This window comes from Euleptes europaea, chromosome 19, assembly GCF_029931775.1.
Source record: "Euleptes europaea isolate rEulEur1 chromosome 19, rEulEur1.hap1, whole genome shotgun sequence".
NCBI classification, from domain to species: Eukaryota; Metazoa; Chordata; class Lepidosauria; order Squamata; family Sphaerodactylidae; genus Euleptes; species Euleptes europaea.
In genome coordinates this window covers 20,094,135-20,112,581 of record NC_079330.1, presented here as the reverse complement: position 1 = coordinate 20,112,581, position 18,447 = coordinate 20,094,135, and the positions used below count along the sequence as shown (strand labels likewise).

Here is an 18,447-nt window from a genome sequence, read left to right as displayed (position 1 = left end):
TGGGGGGGGGGGTACAGCCATTGTACATCTAGCCTGTCGTGCATACTAGAGTAACAAAGTTAAGAGATCGGGAGCGTGACGTGGGGGGACTAGGCTCACTTCCGCCCCGCCCCCTTAACACTCATTCCTGGTTAGCCTTCGCTGTGCTTCGTCATTCCACCAGCACCAGTGTTGCTTCCGATGAAGGCTAACCATGGTTAGCTGTGAAATCTGGGCAGAAGCTGGTTGGCAACCCCCTGATGGAGTGGTGAGCAGTGGTTCTGATGCAAAACCATGTCACAGAGAATGCTAAGCAGAGCAAAGGGGAGGTGCGTTTTGGCTGGCTGTTTCAGAGGGTCTCTATTGGCATCAAGGTGTCCAAGAGGTTTACAAGTGGTCCTTGCATGTAGCGTAGTGGGGGCCCGTTCTGGGGCACCATTTTTACGGACGGGGGAATCGTTCCCTTGGCCTTTGCTCAGGCCAGTCTCTTGGGGGAAATGGTTATCAGACCAATGAGGTTTACCGCTTCGCATGTTTCCTTGTACCCATCTGAGCAAGGCGAGGGGCTACCACCAAAGAGGCAAAGAGTGCCAAATATAAATCATCCCTTCTTGTAGGTTATCCAGGCTGTGTGACCGTGGTCTTGGTATTTTCTTTCCTGACGTTTCGCCAGCAGCTGTGGCAGGCAACTTCAGAGGAGTAACATTGAAGGACAGTGTCTCTCAGTGTTACTCCTCTGAAGATGCCTGCCACAGCTGCTGGTGAAACGGCAGGAAAGAAAATACCAAGACCACGGTCACACAGCCCGGATAACCTACAAGAACCGATGAACTCTGACCGTGAAAGCCTTCGACATCCCGTTCTTCTTCCAAGGGGCCCAGGGTGACAGGCATGGCTCCCCTCACCCCATTTTATTTTTACATTTTAACCCTGCAAGGAAAGTTAGGCTAAGAGAGAGTGATCGGGTGTCTTCCAGGGAGCTTCTCGGGATAATGGGAAGTTCCAGTCTAACACTCTAATTCAGGGGTGTCAAACATACGGCCCGGGTCCGGGTCCAGCCCCTTGAGACCTCTTATTCGGCCCGCAAGTCAGCCGGCAGCTGCAAACCCCCCCCCCCCCCAAGCCTTGGTCTGGGCTGGCGAGGCATGGCCCGGCTCGACCAAGTGACATTTATGTTATATCCGGCCCTCGTAATAAATTAGTTCGACACCCCTGCTCTAATTGCTGCACTGCAGTGACTCCCTGGCAATGGTGCTGAGCAGACAGAGATAGGAAACTTAAGAATCTTTGTGACCAGCTAGTGACCTGTCAGGAAAGGGCCACTGAGATCTCTGATATAGCTACCCTTTCTACGTCAGACTCGCCGCTGCCGAAGACCGTGTCCCTGCTGTCTCTAACATCCTCAAAGTCACCACCTGGCGACTGTGGTAGAAAGCACACCAATGTTGTTAGGGATGCGCATTCCATTCCCCCAAAGTGGGCAGTAGCGGCGGGAGGATCCTGCACCCCCTTTTCCTACCTCCTGCTGCTGTCAACCCCTTCCTATCACCCGCTTGACTATTTTCTCTTTTAACGTACCTGCTCGCGCGTGCCTATTCAGGCCGCTGCCTGCCTCATTGCTTTCCCATCTGAAGCAGAACCAGGTTCCTGAGCTATCAGGCATCAGCGGTTCACATCACAGAGCAGATCTATAAACAGAATATGGCGAGCTTAGTGAGACTGAGCCGGGACCGTATCTGGAAACTTTCACTGCTCTTGAAAGACTGGGGCACGGTTTTCTTTTCTTTCTTTTTTTTTAAAGGAAAGAATTTGGAAAAGCTTTTAAGAGTTTGTTTTTCTCCAATGCGGTTTTGTTTGGTCAGGGAGAAGGTTTAATGAGAGATGACTTTTCAGGCCGAGGACAGTTTACAGCTCAATAGTAGCCAAGCTGCGCTTATTTCTTCTTCCCCGGTACATTGTGCTGCTCCTCGCACGTCCGTAATGCCTCTTTGTGCTTCTGCCCCTTCAGCTTTGGAAAAGACGCGGACGGAATTGTTTGACCTGAAGACAAAATACGACGAGGAAACCACCGCAAAGTAAGGCTGCTTGGCCCTCTGCTGCCTGTGCTCTGCATTTGTTTAACCCGGCCTCCTCTCATTGGGGGAGGAAAGGCCTGACTCTAGATGCAGTGGCCAAGTTGGGTCTGATTCTACATGATCTATCTCACGTCAGTCTGGAACTTCTGCTTGCATAGTTCTTCCTTCAGAGGCATGTTGCATGCCTCCCAAGAGGGCCGTGTGTAGGTTGTGTGTTTTATGTAAAATCTAAGACCCACACAGACGTAAGTCTTTACTTGCGCTCTACTGGGAATGGGAAGCAGTATGGGATGGTGGCAGCTAAGCTTGTTACAGATTCATGGAAGGGTTTTTAACAATTCAGGGGGCATGATTACCATCCTTTGTGGCTCCATCCCAATCTAGCGTGGGACATAATCATTTTTACTGGCTCCTGTAATGTGATCTTGATGTCCTGATGTTAATGGTAGAGCTGCAGAGAGCAGAAGTTGCACTTAGGGTTGTCAGGCACATACCGGGCAATCCTGGGAGTTTGGTGGGGCGAGGCATTGTGGGGGGGTGAATGCTGCGTGATGCTGTAGGAATTTCCCCAGTCACTATGGTAAAGACCATAGTAATTGGGCAAATTTCTCGAGCATTATAGCCTCAGTGCCTGGATGTGACATCACCTTGTCTCATTCCCCCATCCCATTTCCACACACTGCAAAAGCGAGCGAGACCGTTTTGCTTCCATAAAACTGATCCTCATATTAATATGAAGTGCTCAGTAAGATGTGAACTTTGCATCCTGTTTTTTCTGCCATTCCTATAGACCAGTGGTTCCCAAAGTGGGCAGTACCCCCCGGGGGTGGTGGAATTACCTAGGGGGGCACTAAGGCAAGAGGACAGCAGGGGAGTTCTAGAGGTGGGCCCCTTCAACTGGGTTGTTCAACAATTTACAATATATCAAGCTATGGCACCATGCTGGCAAATTTGGTGGAAGCTATCAGAAGCTATTGTTATTATCTTTAGTGAGTCATGCAAACCCGTATTTTGAATAATGCTTTTTATAGGCTAGGGTAGGGGGCGCTGGGGTTGAGTTTGTGGAACCAAGGGGGTGGTGGCCTGAACCAAGGGGTTTGTGGAACCAAGGGGGTGGTGGGAGCCACTGCTATAGACATTTGCCTCCCCCACCTTTCTGCTTAAGTTTTACTCCCTTCTCCATGTCTCCTTCGCTCCCCATTAAGTGTACGGGTTTTCAAACAAATCGGCTGACACAGTGGACGTTTGGTGGTTACATCAAGGCCGTTATCCCAGGGTTCTTCTTTATTTCCCTTATCGTGTGATAACAAATCCCCCGTCTACTTTTTAATTATGTTTCCTTTCATTTTTGCTGGCTTTTGGCCCAAGGCAGCTAACAGGTTCGCAATAAGGACATAACCTGAATGAGAACTCCAGAGGTTTTCAGCTTGGTGATTATCTTGGGTCATTCAGAGGTCACAGCATGTCTCTAGGGAGCTGCTTACTAGGCTTGAGATGAATGGAGGAAGTGATCTTGCTAGGGTTTCATCCTTTTGAATGTATATTGAGCCAGGGGCTGAAGTGTTTAGTTGAGGGGCCCCGGTTGAAAACAAGGAGGTATTACCATGAGCTGCGTCAGGGACTTTCAGACTGTGTTTCTGGAGAACCCTAAGGGCTCCTTGGAAGTGTTCCTCAACAAGAACACCAATTATGATGGACAAACCTACTTGAAAGACTACTTCCGTGCCCCACTACTGAGGTGCCGCTATGAACGCACAGCCAAATGGGAGTGTTGAGGGAAGGGAAGGCGGTATGGTATAGCGCCATATCGATGGATCTTGGAAGCTAAACGGGATCAGTACTTGGAAGGGAGACCTCCAAGGCAAACTCTCTGCAGAGGAAGGCAATGGCAAACCACCTCTGCTTCCCCCTGGCATTGAAAGACCCTTCCTGGGGTCGTCAGAAGTCGGCTAGGACTTGATAGCAGTATACACACACACACACACAGGGGAGTGTTGAGAGTGTTTGAGGGGCTACCATCAGTTGATGGGGGTCCAGTGAGGCCCTGCAGGCGGGCCAGCACCTTGAGCAATCTGAGCGTACGTCCTAGAATACTCCCAAGAATCCTCTGCCAATGCATGGGAGTTCTGTGGCAGGCAAGCTGATATAGAAAGTGTTTTGTGATGGCAGAAATTTTGCAACCCACCCAATTTGATAAAACTGGCCTTTTGTCAGTTGCAGGCCTAGGGGTTTGATAGCAGCTTCTTACATGTTTTTTTAGAACTCCACTCAGTATTTGTACCCAGGCTAAGGCAGTGCACATTTTCTTGCTGCCCAGGAAGGGCTGAACCTCTTTAATGATGGTCCAGGGAGTAGAACTTGAACCGAACGTGCGTGTTTGTATGAGTGCGCATGTGTTTCTTTGCATAATTACCCAAGAAACTGCCATGGCCTTCAGGAATTCTCTCCTACACCTAACATCCTGGTTTCATTTGCTAGGGATTGACCCCGGGCCCTTCTGTCACTGAGCCACAGTCCCTCCCTGGTGGTGGTAGTTGGTTGTTAGTAAAGCGCCATTGCCTTTACATGACAGTGTATAGTGCTGGGATAAGCCATATCGATTGATTTCCTGCCCACAATCTCAATCTGCGGGGAAAGCGACAGAGGGAGAGACGAAGGATGTGCGTGAGCGAACTTCCGCTCGGGGTGTTGCGTTGCTCTTAACAAGTAACTGCCGAACAATCTCCGTGCGCGTGCAACCTTTGCCCGTGGAGAAACCTTCTCGGACGCCTCCCCATCCTACCCCAAGACTTTGCTTTGGCTGGGTCCGAAGCAACGAACGTGTTAATCCCATGGAAGGGGGGCTTTGCCGCTTGTCAGCTGGAATACCAGAAGCTGCAATCGACAAGACGGCCTCGCTAAAGTTTTCCATGTGTAGGCTTGAAATAAAATGTAATTAGGCCTTTATGTGCGGAACAAGGATCCATTGAGCACTACAGCTGGCCTTTGTTTTCCTCTGTCACTGAATGTGGGAGGTAAGGGAGTGCTCGTCTTCATGTTTATTAATGCAGGATTCCTGAGACAAATGGCGAGCACAGTTTCATGTTTGTTGGGGCACGGAAGGGCTTGCCAAAACAGTTGTGTAAGAGGATTTTCAAGGTTTTTTTTTTCCCAGATTGCAGCCGTTCCTGGGTTAGATCAATGGGGCAGCTCTGCCCGCTTTTTTTTCCAGCACGAGAGGCACGCCAGGAGTGGGAAGGCAAGCGACAGAAATGGTGAAAGGGTTGGGAACCCTTGAAGGATCTGGGTGAGAGGAGAGAAGATCTGGCAGCAAATGTGAAGAGAAGGCAGTGGAGGGGGGGGAGAAACAGCTGTTTATCCCAGGATAGCTGGGGGGGCAACCCGGCTTCTGGCCTGGGCAGAAAAGCTCCCCCCCCCCAAGGAAGGTGTGGGGGGAAAGATTGTCCACCGTTTCAGAAGCAACACCGCGCGCGAGCCGTGTTGCGCCCTGTGCGGCTGCAGGATCATGCATTCCTGAGGCCTGCACCTCACTGCGAGCAGGAGTTCCCCGCCAAAATGAATGTCTGAACTGTTGGAAGGAAGAGGGTCCATGGTAGTGTTGCCAGCCTCCAAGTGGTTAAAAACATACTACACAAATTATTGAAATAATTGCATGCATAATAGACAATACTATGCGAACAGACAAAAGTGTGTACAGTTATACATTACAGTGTAATTATACATATAAGTATAGAAAGGCATAAACAAGTCCAATGCAGAGATGCAGCCTTAGATAGTAGGGTTGTCAACCTCCAAGTGGCGGCTGGAGATCTCCCACTATTACAACTGATCTCCAGCCGATAGAGATCAGTTCCCCTGGAAAAAGTGGCCGCCTTTGGCAATTGGACTCTTATGGCATTATACCCCATTGAAGTACCTCCCCTCTCCAAACTCTGCCCTCCTCAAGCTCCGCCCCCAAACTCTCCAGGTATTTCCCAACCCAGAGCTGGCAACCCTTTTAGACAGTCAACCCCCCCCCCCCCCGCCACTTCTGATGTCCGAGTGATTTGGTAAGGGTGGAAGGAAGGGTGCTTTCTAGAGGCCAGTAAACAGATAGGAGCCCTGAGGATCCTGGTGGAACCCATGGAGCTTCTTAAGGAGCACCCCCTCCTTCATGTCATTTATTACTTATATCTCTGTTTGTAGACAGGTGACTTGCATCTGTCACAAAACGCAAGGCCCTTGTTCGGTAAGCTTATCGACTGAGATAGGAGATGTAAAGAGAAGAGTGGGAGGTTGAGGAGAGAGTTTGGCAACGTTATAAATGACGGGAACATTTACATCCGTTGGGTTTAAAATATATATCCAGGTTTGTGTGTGTAAAGTGCCGTCAAGTCTCAGCTGACTTATGGCGACCCTGAGATCTGATGAGATCAGGTTAGCCAGGTCAAGGCATATCCAGGTTTACATCCAGACATTTTAGGTCGGTGGTTATTAGAGTGCTTTTTTATGTTGGATTTGTGCCTTTCTTCGAGTGTGTGTGTGTGGGGGGGGTTCACGTCTAAATTCTAAATGAGTCTAAATTCTAGTAGTCACCTAAGCCAGGTTGAGGGGCTGGTAGGCTCACAATATTGTGTGTGTGTGTGTATGTGTGTGCTGGGGGTTGGCGATTTTGTGCCACATTATGCAACTGTAGATCTTCTCTGCCTCTCCCCCACAGAATGCAACTTGTCGCAGGTATCTGATGTTGTCTCCTCCCCTTCAAAAAGGTTTATTTTATTGATTTGATTTTATATCCCCTCCTCGGCAACGCCAGGTTCAGGGCAGCTCACAACAGGTTGTAACCATTTAAAACATCACATTTACAGCTAAAATTCTTAACATTTTAAAAATTCTAGTGGTGACCAAGGGGAGGAAAAAAGGAAAGAACCAGCCTCAATAGGGAAGTAATCAGGGTTAAGGGTAGGTATCCTGTTGCTTCGTGGCTCCCATAAATATGCAGACAAGCAGATTAGCAGATCTGATAATGAGCAAACCTTTAAGCGGCGCCAAGATCGCATTCCTTGTTCTGGCCACACAAAGAATGACGTTGTGGACGGCGAACAGCATCTTGACTGCTTGGAACACTTAGGGCTGTTTAGCTTGGAAAAAAGGCGGCTAAGGGGAGATATGATAGAGTCTATAAAATTATACATGGCATAGAGCGAGTGGACAGGGAGAAGCTTTTTTCCCTCTCATAATACCAGAACGCGGGGTCATCTGCTGAAGCTAAAGGGTGAGAGATTCAAAACTGATAAAAGGAAGTATTTCTTCATGCAACGCATAGTTAAATTGTGGAACTCTCTGCCCCAGGATGTGGTGATGGCTACCAACTTGGAAGGCTTTAAGAGGGGAGTGGACATGTTCATGGAGGAGATGGCTATCATTGGATAGTAGTCAAAATGGATACTAGTCATGCTGCATGCCTATTCTCTCCAGGATCAGAGGAGCATGCCAAATATGTTAGGTGCTGTGGAACACAGGCAGGATAATGCTGCTGCAGCCATCTTGTTTGGGGGCTTCCTAGAGGCACCTGGCTGGCCCCTGTGTGAACAGACTGCTGGATCTGATGGGCCTTGGTCTGATCCAGCATGGCTTTGCTTATGTTCTTACGTTCTTGTGGTAACTGTGACTTCAGACCTTACCCGAGAGCAAACAAACCACTATAGTTGTGAATGCCTCCTCATAATAGGGAGAGGGGTATGGAGGTAATATAATAGGAACATTCCCTCATTCCCATTTCTGCCTTGCCTCTCCCGTAGCCTGCCATAAAGCAAGTGAAACGCCTCCCGGAACCTCTGGCTGGCTAGGCAGCAGCCGGAGAGAAGTCCCCCTGTGAACCAGCCTTTAAAAAGCTTGAAAAGTTTCCTTTTTGGAAAGGGAAACGAGAGGGGGAGATAATTGAGCCTTTTGATTTGTTTCACGGTTTGTTTGCCCTTTCATTCCTTTCCCGAGGTGCTGTTTGTTGAGGAATGTCTCCAATTGCCGGCGAGATGGTGGGGTGTCTAATATTTCCCCGCCAGCTCTCCTTTCAGCCAGAGCCGAGGACCGTGGCAGGCCTGCGATATGAATTTTTAATGCAGAACTTTATACCCCGGCCCTTGCAGTGCGGGCTGCGCGGAGCTCTCTGGAGCTTTCAGATTTAACGCTCCGATGAACAAAAGCACAGGCTCACGGCGTTTGACATCGGTCGCCGTTAACCCCTGCACTGCCCGGCGCGGAGCACTTAATTTCCCCAAAGAGCAAGCCGTTGAGATAGGGAGGGGGGTTATATTACTGTTATTTTCAACAATTCAGAATAAATTGGGACTCAGTACCTTCAGAAACAGATTTATCGTCGGTCCCCTTCAGGAGCCGGTTACTGCAATTTGAAGTGTGGTTTAGTAATATATATTTCTCCCCTTCTGGGTAATTCTTAAGAGGGCCTGCTGCAATTTTCCTTTCTTTTGAGGGCTTTTTGTGTGTTGGGGGGGTGAGTTCAGTGGATGGAGGTATCTTTATTAAGAATTACACTGTTGATCCATCTAGCTGAGGCTGCCCTAGGTGGAGGTCTTTCCGAGCCCCCTAATAACAGAGACCTTTTAACTGGCAATTCCAGGGGTTGAGCCTGGGACCTTCTGCCTACCGAGGATGGAAAACACCACCAAGCCTGAGTCTTTCCCCACAGTCACGTGGTCTTCTGTTGAATTATGTAGTCCATTGACCTTTTTTTCTGACTGTTCGTGGTGATTCCTTGGATGGATAGAGAGCCCCTGAATAGGTAATATTTAAATAACAGCCCTCTAGGGTATTCTGAGCTCCTTGCCTCTGCTATTCATGCACAGATATGCCCTGTGAAGCATGAGAATTTGTAGCCTTAACTTCCCCATCATCTTTTTCTTAACGTTTGTTATCCTAACTGTATCTCTGTATAAGCATGCTTACAGCTTAACATTTGGTCCGTTAGAAACTTAAGGTATCCCTTACTTCGACCAGGACATGATTATGTTAGACCAGGGGTGTCAAACATAAGGGCCACGGGCCGGATCCAGCCCCTTGAGACCTCTTATCCAGCCCGCGAGCCACCCTTCCACTATTAATCTGGGCTGACAAGGCATGGTCCAGCCCAACAAAGTGACATTTATGTGATATCCTGCCCTCGTAACAATTGAGTTTGACACCCCTGCGTTAGACCAATGTTTCTCCTACTCTGATAAACAGTACACCAAAGTGGATTCTGTCTCTGGATTAAAAGGGGAGGTGCATTTTGCTCTCGCACTCAAAAGACATTATTTTTTTTAGGTTGTAGGATGGTATCGCCCTGACCTGGATGGCCCAGGCTAGCCTGACCCCGTCAGATCTCAGAAGCTAAGCAGGGTTGACCCTGGTTAGTATTTGGATGGGAGACCACCAAGGAATACCAGGGCTGCTGTGCAGAGGAAGGCACTGGCAAACCACCTCTGTTAGTCTCTTGCCATGAAAACCCCCCAAAAGGGGTCGCCATAAGTCGGCTGCGACTTGAAGGCACTTTACACACACACAGGATGGTATCGCCCTTGTAATTGTGGGGCAGTGTAGTTTAATATCCCTTTCCACGCGAATGCTTTGTTAGATATGAAATTATTTTGTCAATGGTTACAAATTTTTACCAAAAGTAGAGAGTTGTTTAGTGACCGTGACTGCTGTGGAATTATTATTTCATAGTTTACTAAAAACTATTGATTGACTTTTAAGGCTGCAGCTATTTCCGTGTGTTTTAGATCTAGTAACTGTGATGCTTGCTGCAAGTCTCGAGGCTAGATTACTAACATGCACTCCATGGGAGCCGTGTTGTGACCCTGTGCATCCACTGAGATCATGAAATGTGAAGGTTAACGTGTATAACAAGATGGTCCTGATCCCTGTGCAGAAGTGCATTTACTCAGAATCAGGGTCGTAGACCTGGGAGTCCTGAGTTTACCTGGCCATAAATCTCAGTCACTCTGGTCCTGCCTACTTGCCTAGTCCCTTTAACTGGGGATGCTGGGGATTGAACCTGGGACTTTCTGCATGCCAAGCAGATGCTCTGCTACTGAGCCACAGCTCCTCCACTCTCTCTCGGCCTGGCCTATCTGGCAGGGTGGTTTCAAGAATAAAGCGGGATAACCTGGTGAATCCTGCCCCTCACTCCTTTGAGGAAGGGAGGTAAATGAGAAGTCTGTAGATGCCTTTTTAGTAACTGCAATAAATGGGGTAATCCTCTAGGCTAGGTTTGATCCTGCAGGGTAGATGCGGTATGTCTGATTTCAGGTCTCAAGTACCAGTACCAGTGCCCGGCGCTTGCCACCCCTTGCCCCGTGACATTATGTAGCGTACCACTTCCTGCCACAAATAGTTTTCTAGCCAGCACCTCATCTGTGGACTGGGCCGGAAATGTCCACAGGTCTCGCTGTCGAAGGCCACACGGATACTGCCAAAGCCGTTCCAGAAATAATTCTGGGTGCTGCCTCTTCTGCCACCAAGCTAATGTGTTAACAACCGCGTTAGGAGGGGAGAGAGAGAAGTTACATCTGTAGAGCGATCATCAGTTATGGGGAAGGAAACGAGTCTTATGTGTTTCAAATGTGACAGAGCTGCAGAAAGATTGGTCGGGCCCAAAACATTTCAGGAGGTGCTAATGGCACGCGGCAAAGAATTTATTCTCGAGCAGCATCAAAGCGTTTGCCTCGAGCCTCTTCTAAATCACAGGGGCAGCTTGGCTTTAAAGCGATGCCATGAAAGTGCATTTGCACTTTCCGAAAATCGCCAAGTCGGCCTCGTGCTGCTCGGCCAAAAACTTGGCCCATTCTCTCGCGGGATTAGGGGGGCACCAAGAAAAACATCAGCCCCGGCAGAAAAAAAAACAGACCAAGGGCAACAAAATGGCTCGCCTCGAAGGCGGCAGGCCTGTGACGTCAGCCAAAGCCCTGCTCCCTGGCTTTTAAGAATGTCGGGAAAAGGAATGTGGCGGTGGCTTCCTTTGGAAGACCTGACAGCCGCTTAGCCCCGCTTCCCACTCTCTTCTCCCCACCCCCAAGCAGGTGCCAAGGCACCTTCATTTTACAAATGAAATCTGGAACCAGTACCTGGATAAATGTGGGGCTTGTATCACGCATTTAGCTGTGCGTGCGTTGAATGTAAAGTGAGAATTACTCATTCCACATATGAAGAAAAATCGAGTGTACGTTGTACATGGATTGCATGTGCGTTCACTGTAACTTGTGAACAGGGCTTCTATGTGTGCATGGAGGGAGGGGGCGGATTGTCTGGCCCCATCTCCAGTGTTTGCAAGTGAAAGGAGTAAGGTTCAAGTGCCAGTTTACTTCTTTGGCCCCCTGAAATGAGTGGAAATCCTGAATTTGGTATCTTTAAAAAGAGAGAAACATCACTCATTCCTTTGCAAGTTCAGCCTAAGAATTGTTCTTGTGGCGGAGATGGGGGCCTTCTCGGTCAGAGTAAAAGGGAACTGCATCCATGCCGTTAACTCTGCCAGCCCGCTGGTACATTCGCGGATAAGTGTTGCATCGATAGAATAGTATTGCACTCTGGGGTGAAGTAACGGCTCGCTTAACTGCTCGGAGATAGCGAGCCTTTTATATTAAAACATTGCCAACTCGGCCCAATTACTTGGGAGCGTTAAAGGTAGATGCTTATTAATACGAGTTTGTTTAAGCATTTGCGCTTGACACACTGGAAGCGGACTCCGGGGAGCAGAAGCGGCTGCGGGGTCGCGATCCTGTCATCAGATCGACACAAGGGGACCCTTAATCCTCGCAGCGGGACCAGATTGGAAGCAAACGCCGTTTGGAAGAAGCCCTCAGTGGTGCTGCCTTGATTTTACTGCAAAGAGGCGGCTGTGAATTAGTGCTTGCTGAGATTCCTTCGCAGTTTAGCAGAGCCAACTGTTTGCTTTCATGCATTGGGGACGTAGTATCACAATAGATGCCACAGAAATGCTGCTCACTTCTAGAGTGGCTTTGGTTGCAGAGTAGGCTCTTGCGGTCGGCCCTGCGATGCAGGCGAAGGTAGCAGTGTGATTTCCCTTTTTTAAAGGATGGAGAGCAGAGGCAGGCTTGCACTGTGAGTCCAGAGCGGGATCAGGATTCGAATCCGCTTCTTGTAAACGCAAGCGCAGCTCTGTAAATTGCTGGTCAGTGAAAGTGCTCTCCCTCAATCCCCAAGTCCACCTGCAAGTGTGATGTGTAGTCTCCTGCTGATCCTGCCTACCCTAGATTATGAAGAAGAGGTGATTTTTATATCCTGGTTTTCACTACCGAAAGGAGTCTCAAAGCAGCTTACAGTTGCCTTCCTCCCCACCCCACGACAGACACCTTGTGAGGAAGGTGGGGCTGAAAGAGTTCTGAGAGAACTGTGTCTGGCCCAAGGTCACCCAGCAGGCGTCATGTGGAGGAGTGGGGAATTGAACCTGGTTCACCAGGTTAGCGTCCGCCGCTCATGTGTAGGAGTGGGGAAACCAACCCAGTTCACCAGATTAGAGTCCACTGCTCATGTGTAGGAGTGGGGAAACCAACCTGGTTCACCACATTAGAGTCCACCACTCATGTGGAGGAGAAGTGAATCAAACTCGTTTCTCCAGATTAGAGTCCACCGCTCTTAAACACTCCATCTGTGGCCTTTTGGTATGCTAGGAGTAACCTTGGAAACTCTTGAGAACCAGTAGTAACCTTGGAAACCCTGCTCCCCCACCCCCACAAGTGTCTTTGATGTCTCTCTTCCTGCCCACCAACCCTGCTAGGGATTATTCACTGTGCTTCTGTAGTTTTGTGTGTCCTTAAAAACTTACCCTAAATGATAAATGTAACAAAATGCCTTTAAACGTGGTAAAACTGGGCTTTTAGTTTCTGTCATGGTGGGACCCTCGTTCTTTGATAGAGTTATTGTTGGGCAATTGGATATGAAAGGATGAGAACCAATGATTTTAAAGAAAACTTCCCTGAGGATGGGAGAGTTCCAGCAATCCTCCAACCTAGTTTCAAAGGATGGGTGTTCTTCTGCATCTCCTTCAGTCTTAAGTGCCATTCAAAAACAGATCCCATCCCCATGGGACCTGTGTTCCCACATAAAGCTGCCTTATACTGAATCAGACCCTTGGTCCATCCAAGTCAGTATTGTCTACTCAGACAACCAGAGGCTCTCCAGGGTCTCCGGCAGGAGGTCCTTCACATCGCCTACTTGCCCAGTCCCTTTAACTGGAGATGCCGGGGATTGAACCTGCTCGCATGCCAAGCAGATGCTCTACCACTGGGGCCTCAGCCCCTCCCCTACTTACTTTCCCGTGGTGGACTCCCACATGGCTAGGGGCTCTTGAAGTTGACCCAGTGGCAAGTAGGGGTGTATTGTTGCTGAGTTAGAGCCATATCTCAAGGGAAGGCAGAGGTGCCCTTTGGATGTAACACTAGCTGAGTGGAAGCTCCTTTTCTGGGATGTTCTTCATCCAAGGGCCACCTTAGCTTACCTTTGAAGTCAGAAGCGCTCCTGGCTGCTGGTAGGAGGATAGGGCAGCTGCCCAACCCCGATCAGCTGCCCAACCCCGATCAGCTTCTTGGCACCTTTCCCATCGAGTGGCAGGAAGCAGGCCGCCAGCTGTTTTTCTTCCACGTCGAAAGTTCCGGGAGCGTTTGCTCGGATCAGAAGCAGAATCGGTGGTTCAGCACCCAGCCTCCACTGAGGGATTCTGACCTTCTGATCGGTAATTTGTCTTTAGCAGCAGCCCTTTGGAGTTACTCGGGGCCACCTGAGCGGGCTAATCGGGAGAACCGTCTGCAGTTAATCAAGTTGTCTCCTACCGGCTTTGGGTCCCTGGTTCAGCTGTCAGCCGAATTTTTGCTGCAGGATTTTAAAGGTTAAACAACTCCTGGAGAGGCAGGCAGGGAATTCTGCAGCCTGTTGGGCGCCACCGTAAAAGGTCAACGTGGAGAGGTTTTGATGGAAGAGGCCGGCCGATTGTCCTCTTGAGCCTCTCCTCCTCGTTCCAGCCTCTCTAGGAAGTCACTTTGACCTCTTGGTTCCAGGTCTTCCTGGATTCACAAGCTACATCAGCATCACATAGTCTAGGTCTTTTTTAAAGCTCCTTTTAATAAATAATTTTTAAATCGGTTGGAGATGCGCGCATTGTGGCCATTTGAGGGTTGCCTGTTTATATCCAGCACTTCCCAGCTCAGCTCTTCCTGGGATAAATCCAAGCCCTGTGATTTTTGTATAAAATGCCCTCCTTACTCTGCAAGCGAGGCAGGGGTGATAAATCGATTTATTGAGGAGGTTTGACAGCGAATCCAACGTGTTTGTTCCTGGCAGGTTGAAACGGCAACCAACCGAATGAATTGCACGGCCCAGAATTTTACGTTTTGTTTTATTAAATGTATTCTTTCTGCTCTTAAAATTAGGAACTTGTAAGTATTATCTAAACCCGGGGATTGAACATTTTCTAAATTTATTTGTTTGGCTTATTTATTTTAATATTCAATCATGTGGGACTTCTTTTTTTGATTCGCCCAAGTGCTTCGGCACAGAGGTGCTCGAATTTCGGAGCAGGAGTGGGTTTTCCGCCGAAGGCGCGTGAGCCCCTGGATGTGAGCCTTGGTGCTTTCTCCTTGGGTCTCATGTTTGAGGATCACCTGTATTTTGCGGCTGCTGTCTGCGCACTGTTTGTTTTATTACACTGGGGAAATTGACACTGTGCTGGGCCGCCCAAGGCCACGGTGAGGGTAATTCTATATTTTTCCTGGCTTGTTTCGTGTCTTGAAATGAAGGAGGGGGGTGGGGGAGAGGCTTGCTGTGTTTGGATCTTGCAGTGTTACAACAGCGGTGGAAGGGGAAGGAGCAACAACGTTTGTAGACTCGGGTGAAAAATCCGAGTCTTGCTACATAGCTTGCTGAAGCTTTAGCGGAAGGGGGGCTTAGGATCACAGCAAGCCAGCTACAGGGGAATGCAATTTGTGGGGGCGGGGGGGACCTTGTACAGCAGTGGTCTTCAAAATGTCTTCTGGGAATATTTATTTACCAGCCAGCATAGTGTAGTGGTTAAGAGTGGCAGACTCTGATCTGGAGAACCAGGTTTGATTCCTCACTCCTCCACATAAAGCCTGCCGGGGGACCTTGGGCCACTCTCTCAGAACTTTCTCAGCCCCACCTACCTCACAAGGTGCCTGTGGTGGCGGGGGAAAGGTGATTATAAGCCGCTTTGAGACTCCTTGCAGTAGAGAAAAAGTAGGGTATAAAAAAACGACTCTTCTTATGTTCTTAAGCTGGTGGAAAATGCTAACTGAAGGGGACAGAGCTTTGGTGCCCTGACCAAAAAGGCCCTCTCCCAGGTTTCCACCCACCTAATCTCAGAAGACAGTGCCTCTCGTACCATTAGGGAAAGGGCTACATTTCCTTCCAATCAAGCATTCACTTCCTACGATTCATATAAAAACCAACTCTTCTTCTTTTTATCTATAGTTTATAAAATGGTATGGGAGGAAGAAGTTATAAGACATTGGGAGGAATGGTACTGCAGAGAGCCAGCATAGTGTAGTGGTTAAGAGCAGCGGTTTGGAGCAGTGGACTCTGATCTGGAGAACCGGGTTTGATTTCCCACTCCTCCACAGGAGCGGCGGAAGCTAATCTGGTGAATGAGATTGGTTTCCCCATTCCTACGTATGAAGCCAGCTAGTCACAGCTCTTTTAGAGCTTTCTCGGCCCCGCCTACCTCACAGGGTGTCTGTTGTGAGGAGGGGAGGGGAAGGTGATGGTAAGCCAGTTTGATTCTTCCTTAAATGGTAGAGAAAGTCGGCATTTTAAAACCAACTTCTCTTCTTCTTCTTTCAAGTCCATTGACTTCAGTGGACTTAAAAGGGTGAATCTCTGCTTAGGACTGCACTGTGGGTTACCGTAGAACTGTGTCCCATAGGAAGAGCTAATGTAAGGGGAAGGGGGCATTGAAATAATGGCTTAAAACGTAAACCACACTGAGGACCTTCTATGGTCAAACAGCAGGTACAAATGGCAAGTAAGGCCTGTTCACCTTGACCTGGATAGCCCCAGGCTACCCTGATCTCACCAGATCGCAGTAGCTAAGCAGGGTCAGCCCTGGCTAGTATTTGGCTGGAAGACCCCCAAGGAATACCAGGGTCGTGACACGGAGGCAGGCAACGGCAAACTACCTCTGATCGTCTCTTGCCTTGAAAACCCTGCGAGGTCGCCATAAGCCAACTGTGACTTGACGGTTAAATAAAAAAAAAAGGCCTTTTCAATTGTAGAGGAGGGCCCTTTTATACAAAATCCTAACCACTGCATCACAGTGGCTTCTTAACAATGGATCTGCTATTAAAAACTAGTTGGCTAACAGGGCTTTCTTAGAAAATATTGACCACAAATGGTCAGGTGTCTGCTGCATACGTAATAATTGGGTATGTGTGATGGGATAATGCTTTACCTGTGATTCGCCCCAACTTGTGATGCATTACTAGAGTGTCCCATGATACTTGGCTCATTTGGACCCAGGTCTGCCAGACACTAGGGGCTGCACCATGCAGTCTCTGTACATGCAGCATTCACCAGAATCCCCCATCCCCAAAAAACCATCAAAACCTTAGTTGACCTGCCTTTCCCTTTCCAGCGAGGAAAATGAGAGGAAATCTTCAGAAGCTGGGTGGTTTCCACTTATTTTGCCATGTTTAATATTATTCTTCGGAATGCGAGGTTAGATTTAGTGTAGCGTTACCTCCTAAACATTTCTGGAACGGCAGGCAGTGGCCACTTCAGCCACACTCTAGGATTAACCCCGTTGCAGCATCGGTTGTTTAATCTCCAGAGCACCTGAAATCACAGTTCTTTGATCTCTTTGTTTTGAAACGCTTTGATTCCTAACCACCACCACCCCACACACAGACACACACTCTCTCTCTTCAGTGAATAATTTCTTTCATCTAAAGTCCAGGGAATAATTTCTTTCACCTATAGTCAGTGGCCAAGAAAACCGCCGTGTTGTGCTTAACACTGAAGCATTTCAGCATGTGTACATGCCTTAGAGCCCCGTGGCGCAGAGTGGTAAGCTGCAGTCCTGCCGTCCAAGCTCTGCTCACGACCTGAGTTCGATCCCAACCCTGCTTAGCTTCCGAGATCTGACGAGATCAAGCTAGCCTGGGTCATCCAAGTTAGAGCAAAAGCAGCCTACAGATCTCTAAAAGAAACAAATGGTCGCATGGCTCTTGAAGGACAGTGTTGCCTGCAGTTTTGATTAGCACCCAACCTGGATTTCAAACTAAGGCTGGTAGTTGGTTCTTCAGAACTTGTGCTCGTTTATGATTTGTTGCAATGGCTGAATAAACCGAGGCTTGATGGGAAGTGTTGCCTTTGGAAGCCACATGGCCTCAGAAAGGAGAATACCCTCCCTAGTGGGAAAGGGGCAAGGAGCAGACAGGGCCGGCAAACGTTTAGCAGAGTAACCTGAGTTTGTTTCACAAGCCACGGTTTATTGTGATTTATGAATACAGGCAAATTTTCCTTCTTTTCTATTTAAACAAATGATGTGGCTCCCCGATATCAATAGCAGGTAGCTTTTTTTTTTACTTGCAAAATGTCCTCATAAAAGTTTTAGTAGAGTGTTTTAACAAGCCTTTGTGGTTTCATATTAGCAGTTATTCAAAGTAATAAAAAGGAAGGGGGGGGGAAACAACGATGGGAAAAAATGCTGCTTGTTCTCTCCAAACTGAAACGTTGCTCTGTCCAGCTAATAAAAAGAAAATAATAATGTTGGCTACACGCTAGCAGTAAATTTCGAAGATATCGTCTGTGGTTTCCTGGTTCTCCTGCGTGTAAAGGACGAAATGGTCTTTTTCCTTGGAGGTGCCGCAGGCCTTCAGACCTAGGAAGTGCCACCAGCAAGAGCTGGCAAGCCAGTGACCTGTAAAAAACCTCTGCCGGGAACGTTGGTGGGAATTTTGGCTGTGTTTGGCCACCTTAACTGAACTCCTGTGTGTGCCAGGTACGCAGAGGAGGTTCTTGCTCTGAGAAGCTTACAGCAGCTCATGGCACCAATGCCCATCCACTGTGATTTACTCCTGGTACCTGACAGTCACCCTGACCTGGATGGCCCAGGCTAGCCTGATCTCATCAGGCCTCAGAAGCTGAGCAGGGTCGGCCCTGGTTAGTACTTGAATGGGAGGCCACCAAGGAAGTTCAGAGTCACTGTGCGGAGGAAGGCACTGGCAGACCACCTGTTTGTCTCTTGCCCTGAAAACCCTGTGGGGTCACCATAAGTCAGCCGTGACTTGACGGCGCTTTCTACCACTACCTGGCATTCAGAGCTATGCTGTGTGCAGTTGGGGAATTGAAGACTTCCTGATTCGGAACGACCTACAGTCTGTTGTGAAAT

At 48.6% G+C, this 18,447-nt stretch overlaps 1 protein-coding gene across 4 annotated transcripts in view; it reads left to right on the top strand.

The window, feature by feature from the left end:
- The window catches only part of CUX1 (cut like homeobox 1), a 338,228-nt gene that overhangs the window by 191,215 nt on the left and 128,566 nt on the right, over positions 1-18,447 (top strand). For all 4 annotated transcript variants that reach the window (XM_056865494.1, XM_056865493.1, XM_056865491.1 and 1 more), the window contains exon 8: positions 1,988-2,054. In XM_056865494.1, the coding sequence (XP_056721472.1) occupies positions 1,988-2,054 (67 nt within the window). The remainder of the gene's footprint in view (positions 1-1,987; positions 2,055-18,447) is intronic.